The sequence below is a fragment of the Canis lupus genome, chromosome 4 (assembly GCF_048164855.1).
Source record: "Canis lupus baileyi chromosome 4, mCanLup2.hap1, whole genome shotgun sequence".
In the NCBI taxonomy this organism is placed as follows: Eukaryota; Metazoa; Chordata; class Mammalia; order Carnivora; family Canidae; genus Canis; species Canis lupus.
The window spans coordinates 9,131,557-9,143,424 of NC_132841.1; the positions used below are offsets into that span (position 1 = coordinate 9,131,557).

Here is an 11,868-nt window from a genome sequence, read left to right on the forward strand (position 1 = left end):
GTGTCGTGTTCCCTGCTCGACAGGGGAGTATGCTTCTCTCCCTCTGCCCTTGCTCATGTGCTCTCTCTCGTTCACTGTAATAAATAAACAAAATCTTAAAAAAAAAAAAAAAAAAGTCAATGGAGCACAATGTCTACAGGTAAATCTCAAGGCCTGGGAACACCTGGACAACGTGACAGGGAGGGCCAGCCGTCAGGAAGCTGTCATGGTGCCCACTGAATACCTCTATCATGATGTCTTCAAATGACAGCAACCAGACCTCAGCTTCTCTCCCAAGCCCATTCCCTCTCCTAGATCCTGAATCTCAGTGAGCTCTTCTGTCATCTTCTCTCTCTCTTGTCCTTCCCTTCATTCACCCAACTGGTCATAAATAAGGTCTACTCTACCTCTGAATTTTTTTTTCTTTCTCTTTTCTTTTTTCTTTCTTTCTTTCTTTCTTTCTTTCTTCTTTCTTTCTTTCTTTTCTTTTCTTTTCTTTCTTTCGTTCGTTCTTTTTTTTTTTTTTTAAGAGAGGGAGTGAGGAAGGATGGGAGAGGGGCAGAGGAAGACAGAGACCTTAAGCAGGCTCTATGCTCAGCACAGAGCCTGACACAGGGCTCAATCTCAGAACTCTGAGATCATGACCTAAGCCAAAATCTAGACTTGGATACGTAACCGATTGAGCCACCCAGGTGCCCCTACCTCTTAAATTCTTAAATCTGTCCATCTCTATTTCTACAACCACCATTTAGGCAACTGTCATCCCATAAAGGGATTATTGCAAGAGCATCATAACCAGACTTCCTGTTTCCATTTGTTGCAGAATGGTGTTTCTAAAACATCAAATGGTGTTTCTAAAACATCTCAACAGAGGGCAGCCCAGGTGGCTCAACAGTTTAGCACCGCTTTCGGCCCAGGGCATGATCCTGGAGTCCCAGGATCGAGACCCACGTCAGGCTCCCTGCATGGAGCCCGCTTCTCCCTTTGCCTGTGTCTCTACCTCTCTCTCTCTGTTTCTCATGAACAAATAAATAAATAAAATCTTATAAAAAATACAATAAAGCATCAACAGAGAAGGTCATACTCCAACCTGAAACCTTGCAGTGGCTTTGCACTGTATGTAGGATAAAATCAAATTCCTCTGGAAGATTTATAAAACCCTTTGTGATGTGGCCCCTGCTTGGCTCTCTAGTCTCAATTCTCACCATTACCTGTTCTTTGCTCTCTTTGGTCTGATACCGAACTGCTTTGGTACTGTGAATATGCATGTTCTTTAGTTGTTAAAATATGCCTGTGGTTCCCAAACTTTGCTATACTTTGGAACCAACTTTTTTTTTTTTTTGAGAGAGAAAATCCAAGTGAGGGTAGGGTAAGGTGGGGAGAGGGAGAAAGAGAACCTTAAGCAGATGACATGCCAAGCACGGGGTTCAACGCAGGGCTTGATCTCACGACCCTGAGATCCTGACCCGAGCTGAAACCAAGAGTCAGGTGCTTAACCAATTGAGCCACCCAGACACCCCTTGATTGGGTTTCTTTAAAAACTACTACTAGGGCCATCAGGGAAATACAAATCAAAACTACAATGAGATACCACCTCACACCAGTGAGAATGGGGAAAATTAACAAGGCAGGAAACCACAAATGTTGGAGGGGATGCGGAGAAAAGGGAACCCTCTTACACTGTTGGTGGGAATGTGAACTGGTGCAGCCACTCTGGAAAACTGTGTGGAGGTTCCTCAAACAGTTAAAAATATACCTGCCCTACGACCCAGCAATTGCACTGTTGGGGATTTACCCCAAAGATACAAATGCAATGAAACGCCGGGACACCTGCACCCCGATGTTTCTAGCAGCAATGGCCACGATAGCCAAACTGTGGAAGGAGCCTCGGTGTCCAACGAAAGATGAATGGATAAAGAAGATGTGGTTTATGTATACAATGGAATATTACTCAGCTATTAGAAATGACAAATACCCACCATTTGCTGCAACGTGGATGGAACTGGAGGGTATTATGCTGAGTGAAGTAAGTCAGTCGGAGAAGGACAAACATTATATGTTCTCATTCATTTGGGGAATATAAATAATAGTGAAAGGGAATATAAGGGAAGGGAGAAGAAATGTGTGGGAAATATCAGAAAGGGAGACAGAACATAAAGACTGCTAACTCTGGGAAACGAACTAGGGGTGGTAGAAGGGGAGGAGGGCGGGGGGTGGGAGTGAATGGGTGACGGGCACTGGGTGTTATTCTGTATGTTAGTAAATTGAACACCAATAAAAAAAAATAAATTAAAAAAAAAAAACAAAAAACTACTACTAGGACGTCTGGCTCCTTCCCCCTGATATTCTGATTTAATTCATATGAGGGTGAGATCTATGTACAGGGATTCTTGGAAGTTTCTCCAGCAATTTTAATGTGAAGTGAGGTTTAACCATGGGGAAAAAGTCATTTGCTCTGCTAGGAATACTTCTTTACCCACTTCATCTGAAAAAGCCCTAACCATCTTTTTGGCATCACTTAAAAAAAATCACTTTCCTAGTTCCCTACACAAAAGTATTTGCCCTATAAGTAATTAATGCCCCTGTACACTGGACTCTTACTAGCATGTCATGTATCATATTTCATTGTAATTGACAACATAACTGTCATCATTCCCTGTCAGACAACAGCTGTCCCTTGAACAACATGGGGGTGGGGTGCCGATCCCCCATGTGACTGAAAATCCACACGTAACTTTTGACTCCCCCCAAACTTAATAGCCTACTGTTGACTGACAGCCTTCCTGATTAACACAGTTGATTCATATGTATTTTCAATGTTATATGTATGATATACTGTATTCTCACAATAAAATAAGCCAGATAAAGCATTTTTAAGAAAACTATAAGGAAATCACATTTACAGTACCATACTGTATTTATTGAAAAAAAAAATCGATGTGTGAGTGGACCTGTGCAGTTCATTCCTGTGTTGTTCCTTGTTGACAATGAACAAACCTGGCTGGGGTTGAAGAGGGAATCACTTACCTGTTTAATGACATAATGAACCTCTTCAGAATTGAGAACACTACATTTAATATCACTTGGTTTGCAAGGAGTAATTCCCTTATAGACAAGAGGTGTGTAGCACTTCATTGCAAATTTCAAGTCACTGACATGCCTCCTCTCCTCTAAAATATCTTCAAATTCATCCCATTTTTTGAGCTCCTTCTGTGGGTAAGGCAAATAAAAGAAAGTCATGCACATACTGTAAAGTAAATCAGGAAGGATCGGAGACTACATTACATTAGTAAGGTTTCATCTTTGCCAACATTTTTATGCTATGGCATATGAACAAGAGCAGAGTGCACTGAAAATAGGCTTTCCTATACTAAGAGGAGAAATGTAATGAAAATTGGGGTCAATAAATTGATACTGAGTTATCATGATATTTTATTATTTCTGCTTGCAATCAATCTTTGTAAAGCCAGGACCCCTCTGGGAAAGTTAACAAAGGATAATAAAGATTGAGACATTAAGCTCTAGAATAATCTAATCAACTTTATAGTCAATTTTATCTGATCAATTTTATCAAGCACAATGATAAATTTGCCTCTTCTACTTAGCTTTAAAAATTAAAGCATAAAATAGAAATTCAAAATGATGTCAAATCAAATAAAACTACATGGGTTTTATAAATATAAGGAAAATTTCCTTATATTTCCTTATAAATTTAAGAAAAATTCACTTAAGAAAAAAAGTGTCCTCCTAGAAGCTACTGGTGAGCAGTCTGATTTGCTATTCCAAGCACTATTCCTTAATATGGAAACGATCCTCACAACAAAGGGGAAACCAAGGTATGGAGAGGCAAAATAACTCACTTGGGGTTCCTCAGCTCGCCAAGGGCAGAGACATGTTTCAAACTCAAGCCTTATGGCTTCATAGACCTTGCTCCTAACCACTACCCTATACCACTCACCATGTTAATTATGGAAAGTTTGGAAACATATAAGTAAATATACATTGCTCACAATTTTACACCCCAGGAATAACTACTCTTTACCACTCCTTAGTTTCTTTTTTTTCATTCACAGCTACACAAATACATAGCTTTTATTCAAAATGTGGACCATACAAAATACAGTTTATCTTGCCTAAGTATGTTATGGGCATTTTCCTGTATTAATAATTGGCTTAAAACATTTTAGTGGATGCATTTTATGTGCCCTAGCTTCTTCAAATACCTTTTTTCCTTGGTGGATTGAAGGGCTAAGGTTTAGACTTTACCCTCTTGTAGGACTGCTGCTGAGATGGCAGGGATGCCTGGGTCATGCATGGTCCTGCCACATCCCTCTACAGGCTGTAATGAGGAGCCAAAAGCCACATACATCCTTTCTCCCTGGCTTCCATGGGTTTTGCTGACACAACGGTGTCTTCTCTTCAGTGTTGGGCAGACCCTAGGAACTTACATCTTTCCTGCATGTTGTGCGAGCAGCTGTCAACTTACTAGGGGAAAAATGCTTAGCAATTCTGGGGCACTCAAATAGCAATTAGGTCATTTTTACTTCTTTACTTTATCTTAAACGATACAAAGTTTAATCAAAACGATTCTGATAAAATGTTTTAAAGGCAAAAAAAAAAAAAAGTATTTTTCTGATTACCAAAGTGATATATGTTCATTATAAAAATCTGGAAGACACAGTAAAGCACAAAGAAAACTAAAATCACCTGTCATCTGATGACCCAGGGCCCATTTTAGTGAACATATTCCCTCCCCTGACACACATACATTTTGAATTGCCACATGATTTTTCCACTTCATGTTATAAACGCTCCCCTTTAAGTTTCTTCCACTATATATATTTTTTTTAATTTTTATTTATTTATGATAGTCACACACAGAGAGAGAGAGAGAGAGAGAGAGGCAGAGATGTAGGCGGAGGGAGAAGCAGGCTCCATGCACCGGGAGCCCGACGTGGGATTCGATCCCGGGTCTCCAGGATCGCGCCCTGGGCCAAAGGCAGGCGCTAAACCGCTGCGCCACCCAGGGATCCCTTCCACTATATTTTTAACAAGAGACATTCAAATTATTTTTCATGCATTGCTATTATGAATGCAACAACATTTCTTCTGAATTTCAATATCAAACCCTGCTTTTTTTTAGAGATTTTATTTATTTATTCATGAAAGACACAGAGAGAGGCAGAGACATAGGGAGAAGCAGGCTCCCTGTGGGGAATCTGATGCGGGATTCGATCCCAGGACCCAGGGATCACAACCTGAGCTGAAGGTGGATGCTCAACCACTGAGCCACCCAGGTGCCCTCCTGCTCTCTTTCTACTTTTCAAATTCCTAAACGCCCCCAGCAGCCTGACACCATTCTCAAGGACTCCCTCTTTCCCCTCTTCCAATCCTCCTGAAATTTTCCTACTTTGGTTTTTCATTCATGACTCTTGGCACAGCAGAAGATCCACCTCATTTTTCTAAACTAGCGACTTTCAACTTGGGAGGAAAAGTTCCAACCAAAACTAAAACATGTCTTCCTTCCTCCTACTTCTCTTGATGTTAACATCTCCAGCCCTCTTGTCTGTGTGAACAGTACTGAATCCTCGCACCAACTCAACTGGTTTTAGGTACTAATTATACATGCTGTTGAATCTCCTGCTCTGTTCTCCCATGTGAACTCCTGATGGACACATTTAGTGTAAACACTTCATCTTTGGCCTTTCCAAAACTGAACTTCTTTCTCCTCTGCACAGTCTTACAACCTGTTTTTTTTTTTTTTTCCAGGCATCTCAACAACTGCTGTACCATGTATAATCCTTTGCCTTATTCTAGATCCTTCCTCCCTGATCCTTACATGTGATCCATCTAATACCGTGCAGGTGGCCTTCAAGGACAGAACAGGTCTATTCCTCGGTCATAAGTCCAGCCTCTGTACTTTATCACTATAGCCTCCTCACTGGTCTCTTTGCCCCTTTGAACCAACCCACCAGGCTGCCATGTGCTCTTTTCAAAACACAATTCTGACCAAATCGTTCCCTGCTTAAAATAATTGAATGACTTCCCCACCTCCTTCAGAATTAAGACCTAAGCCACTTCTGGTATCAGACAAGAAACTCTGACCTGACCTGTCCTTCCCTTTCTAGATTCACTGGCCCCCACGCTCAATAGCAAATGATTTGCATTTCCCCAACACAATCCATTGTTGACTCGCTTCTAGGCCTTGGTGCATGCTCAACTCTGGGCCCCAAAGGCCTTTTCATTCCTCTGTCATCCTTGCTCAGCCATCACTCTGCTGTGGAACCCTCCTTGAGATGCCCACAGGGAATGACTCCGCTGTCCTCATTGGAAAATCTTTACCTACTACCTATAGCTATTAGGGTGTGTATTCATAGCTCTGCAATCAATCACAAGTCTGTCTCCCTAAAATGCAATTATCTTGAAGATGGGAAACACATGTCCTCCTTCTATTTCTCAACATAGAGCTGTGCTTGGAATATAGCATAATTGAACAACTAAATGCTGAAGTAACAAAATGATAACAAATGTTAAGCTAAGAACATGACTAAGCATAATGAGAATATAAACAGCAGAGCATTTAGGAGTTTCAACATAAAAAGGGTAGCATCTAAAACATGTGAAATATTCAAACATGAACATTTTTATGCCCACATACATAGAGAATATATAAGGGAAAAGCTTCTCACTGATGGAATTCTGGTGTAAAACTGCAACATACCATACTCTTGGTTATAAGTTTCAAGAACTTTCTCCAATTTCACATTTCTCATTAGTAAAATAATAGTTTATGTAGACTCAGACTTGGTACAATGCAACAAACTATCATTATAAATTATATAATTTTAGGAATGAAAGGGGACTCAAAGACTTTCTACTTAGTGGTCCTGGGAGTGGAAAGTGAAAAGGATCAGAATCAGCTGGGGAGATAAAGATATACTATATGTATCAACATACAGGCATGTATAACATACTTATAAATATACTTTATATCATAAATATATAAAATACTTATAAATAAGTATACATGTATATACATATGCACGAAGATGGGGGAGGGGGGAGGAGGAAGAGATGGAGAAAGACCCTTCCCCACTGTTCACCTGGAAATATTTAGCCATTAACCACAGCTACTGTTTATCTCTGTGTCCAATTGCCTCAACCTTGACTGAACTTAACATCTCCTTTGAGTCTTGACTGAGTCAAGTCATCTCCTTTGAGTCAAGACAGCACCTATATACTTTGTTAGCTTGGATTGGTATCTCCCCTACTAGACTGTAAACTTGTCTGTGTAGGTAATGTGTCTTCTATGTTTTTGTATTCCCATTTCCTAATAGGAATTCAATCATTATAGAATGAAAAAGTAAATTACTGACTAAAGCCACTTCCTGAACCCTACTGATGATGGCTCCCCAATATTCACAGGCTAAAAGCTCAAACTTCTCTCAATCTGGTTCTAAGCCGATGTCTAATCCAGCAGTTTTTAAGCCAGGTTGCACATGAGAGTAACCTGGTCACTTTAAAAATATACTGATGCTCAGGTCCCCACATAGTGTTTTGTTGTTGTTGTTGTTTTAAAGTAGGCTCCACACCCTGAGGCCAGGACCTAAGATAAAAAGTTGGACACTAGGGGCACCTGGGTGGCTCAGTTGGTTAAAGCATCTGCCTTCAGCTCAGGTCATGATCTATCTCAGGGTCCTGAAATAGAGCTCTGAGAGGGGCTCCCAGCTCAGCAGGAAGCCTGCCTCTCCCTCCCCTTCTCCCTCTACTCCTCCCCAGACTTGTGCACTCTCTCTCTCTCTCAAACAAATAAATAAAATCTTAAAAAAAAAAAAAAAAAAAAAAAGGTCAGGTGTTTAACCAAGACACCCAGGCGCCCCCAGATATTCTTGATTAATTTGGTGTGAATGGTACCTGGGCATCAGAATTATTTTAAAAAGTACTCCAAGTGACTCCTACATGCAGGTCGGGTTGAATGTTAACTACTCATTCATTGACCTTCCGTAAACCATGAGGGAGAAGTATTTACCATCATAAAATAAATATATTTACATGGCTACTCATGTAGGAGCACAATACAGAGAGGAGTCCCAGAAAGACTTAGGTTATTTCCCCCCCTTGTTTCTCTAAATTTTTATAGCAGCCCCTCATCTGTAGCTAAACAGGCTTCTCCTTGTACCTCCCTGCTGACGGCTCTGGAGTATCCATTCATTCCACAGACAGTTACGGAGAGCGCACAATGTACCAGGCACTGTTCTACAGGCCACGAATAAAGCATGAACAAGGCAGACAAAAACTGGGTACTGAGGGAGTTTACACTCCCTTCAGGAAAGACAGACAACAAATAAACAAGTTTTACTTAGGCCTACTAGCAGTAGCATGCTGGTGGATGTTTAACTACGCAAGAGCCCTGATTTCTAGCATTTGTTGATTTCTGTCGTATTTACACTCCCCCCATGGCAGACCTGAAGCTATCAGCATGATCTCACTGAACACCGATCTGGGGACAGATAGGGAGTAACCAGTATTACATAGGATTTCCATCTTACAGTCTGACAGACATAAACTTGAAAGCAGAGGTAACAGTAAAATCTAATGAAAATAATTAGGAAGCGTTGAGTTTTGAGCATTTATTAGTTTTGTTTTTAACAGAATTTATTTAACTGTAAATTTATAAAACTTAATTTTTACTTTTTGATAATGGCTGTGTTCCACCAATGTGCTCTTAACGTCATGAAAATTTATCAATCAGCTTTGAGAGTCAGTACAAGACTACCGTAGTACAACACTGGAATGGGAATACAAAGAAAATACAGTAAGGAGGAGGGACTGGAGAGCTACTTTATTTTTTTTTTAAAAGATTTTATTTATTTATTCATGAGAGACACAGAGAAAGAGAGGCAGAGACACAGGCAGAGGGAGAAGCAGGCTCCATGCAAGGAGCCCGATGTGGGACTCGATCCCCGGTCTCCAGGATCACGCCCTGGGCTGAAGGCGGAGCTAAACCGCTGAGCCACCCAGGCTGCCCTGGAGAGCTACTTTAGATTGGATGGTTGGGTAAGGCCTCTCTGAGAGATATCTGAGCTGGGACTGAAAAAAAGAAAAAAAAAAAAAAAAAAAACAGGGGAGAGGGTAGCAAATGTAAATTCCTGGGAAAACGGCATGCCATACAGAGGGAACAGTGAACAGAAGGCCAGTGTGGTTGAAGCCCTGTGAGCAAAATCAGGGAGGAATCAATCATGCAGTCTTGTAAGACATTGTAAGGAGTCCCGATTTTTCATTCAGACTCTAAAAGAAAGCCATAATTTGGGTTCTGGGTACAGTAATTATCTACTCCCAGTCTTCTTTTCATTCTGTCGTCTCATTGAAAGATTTCAAGCAGACCTATGGCTTCACATACAGTCTACTTGCTGATGCCTGACAAATCCATGTATTTAGGCCAGACCTTCCTCCTTTGCTCCGGTACCATATTTCTAATTCTATTTGGGTATCTCCCAAACACCTTGTGATGTATCTGGTCCATAACACAGCAATCTGTAAGTTCGAAATCATTAATTTTACCACTTGCATCTCACACTGAACACATTCCAAACTGAAATATATTACCCTGACTATACCTGTTCCTTTCCCCAGATTTCCTATCAGCAAAAGGCAGCAACATCCACCCACCTCCTTTTCCTTAGCCACTGCATTCAACTGTCCTAAAGATCACACAAACTCACCCATCCTCTCTCTCCCTAGGCTCACTGCCATTGCCTCAGGCTTTCATCACTTCTCTGAATTACTGTAATAGTGTTCTGATCTCCGTGCTTTTGGTATCAGATTCCTTCTCCAATCAGATTCTCCTCCTACAGTCTCTACTCAAGTAAAGGTTATCCACACAACTAACCACTCTAGCAACCTAGTCTTCTTAGACTTCCAAAAATACAAATCTGGGGGGACCAGAGTGGCTCAGTCAGTTAAGCATCTGCCTTCAGCATAGGTCATGATCCTGGAGTCCTGAATCAGGTTTCTTGCTCAGCAGGGAGTGTGCTTCTCCCTCTCCCTCTGCCACCAACTTGGGCTCTGTCAAATAAATCAATAAAATCTTAAAAAAAAAAAAAACACAAAAAAACAAAAAAACAAAACAAATGAAACACAAATTTGATAATCCTGAAATGTTCCCTTAGGAAGTGAAGATTCTATCTTTAATGGTGTATAAACATAATATATAAAGCCCCCTTAGGAAATATCTTCAGATACCTCCTTAGTTTTGTTTCTCATGTCTCCTTATTCCACCCTTATCTAACTACTTGGTCCTCCCAAACATGCAAGTGGCTTTCTTACATGGATGCCTAGGCCAGCCTTCCTCTCCTCCCTTATCTCCCATTCACACCTCAAAAAGTCAGCTCAGGTGTCACCTTTTCTTAAAAACCCTGAAGCCCTGGACAAGTCAGGTGCTCCTTTTCATTCCTCCCACAACATACTGGCATGATTCCATCATTGCCCTTATCTCAACTGTAATTGCTTATTTCCATGACTTCAAGTCCACAGAGGCAAGGGCTGGATCTTTTACTTCCATATCTCAGACATTGAGAGTAATGAGTATGACGAGTAGGATGCTGCAATGTTTGCTGCAATCAGGAGTATCTTAAATATCCCTAAGCACTACTCTCACATTAGGTGGAGTATTGCACAATAACGGAGGCTGAGGAAATAAGAACAGCCTGAAAGAGTAAGAAAAAGTTCAGGTTATCATGAAAGTAGAGGACACAATCCTGAGAGGTGAGCCAGTGAGGGCTCTGGCCAGATTCAGAAGCAGAAAAAGCTCACATACAATTGCCTTAATTTTTCATGTGAAAAAGTTTACAGAAGTGTTCTCATGAAAGAACCATTGGTAAATGAGGAAGTAAAAAACCCCTACTCTTTCTGCAAAATTACCATCAACTCACAAACCAGCTGGGGGCTGAGAAAGCTACTTACAGCGAGTCAGATCTACACAGCAACCGGCTCCCCTACATGTGCTGGCTCTGGATTAGCAGTCAGAAAATGAGGTCAAAATAGTTCTACCACAGATGTGGAATGAAAAGGTCAATGAGGAGAGAGGTTAAAGTAATAATCCTCACACAAGTGGACAGTTGACAGCAATTACAAACCCAGAGCTCTCCACATCAAGGAAAGAGAAGTTTCCCCAAGTTCCAAAGAATACTGGTGTCCCAATGTGAAGGTAGCCCTCTATATCGCTTCTTTTGAAACTGAGATTTTTGTTTACCTTCTCTTGTCTTTTTGCTGCTGTGATCTTCCTACACAAATTAATACTGTATTTAAGTCAGAGACTGCCACTAACCTGGACACAGTAACGTGCTTTTAAAATGCATTCTTTTAATATCCCTGTAGACATAATTTAGTGGTTAAAAAAAAAAAAAAAGATCAGTTGCCCCACAATTGTGCAATTTTGAGAACTACAAACCGTTTACCTCATAATTTCTTCACATAAATTGTGAGTGACCAACATTCCGGTGGCAAAAAAGATCGGTGAAAATCGGGAGGGGCGTAGGGGTGCGGGGGGCCGGGAGGCAAGCTGTGGAGAGGCTGGGTGGCCTCTCGGAAGATGCCTGTCTTCCGAAATGACTACTGCAAAAAGTACGGATGGAAGACAAAAACGCAATAAAAATTTCCGGAAGTTCCAAATCTTCCTAGATTAAAGACTTTCCGTCTTTCGAATCCTATGCCCACATGCAAGCCCAACACTTTTCTCCCAGGACCGCGGCAGCAGCAGGGCGGGGCGGGGCGGGGCGGGGAGCCGCAGGCTGATGCCTCTGCCGCCGGGTCGGACCCGCAGGTCTCTCGGGTTTACCCGAAGGCTGGCCCTCGCCAGGGGCGGAACGGTCCATTCTCGCGTCGCGTTCC

General features: G+C 41.4%; 1 protein-coding gene across 4 annotated transcripts in view; it reads right to left on the reverse strand.

The window, feature by feature from the left end:
• GNPAT (glyceronephosphate O-acyltransferase) overlaps positions 1-11,868 on the reverse strand; it is a 35,336-nt gene that overhangs the window by 22,220 nt on the left and 1,248 nt on the right. For 2 of the 4 annotated variants that reach the window (XM_072823086.1, XM_072823085.1), the window contains exon 2: positions 3,007-3,189. The exons of 1 other annotated variant lie outside the window; for it this stretch is intronic. In XM_072823086.1, coding sequence (XP_072679187.1) covers positions 3,007-3,189 — 183 coding nt within the window. Of the gene's footprint in view, positions 1-3,006; positions 3,190-11,435; positions 11,583-11,868 lie in introns of those variants that run through there. One more of the 4 variants, XM_072823088.1, reaches the window with a different exon arrangement.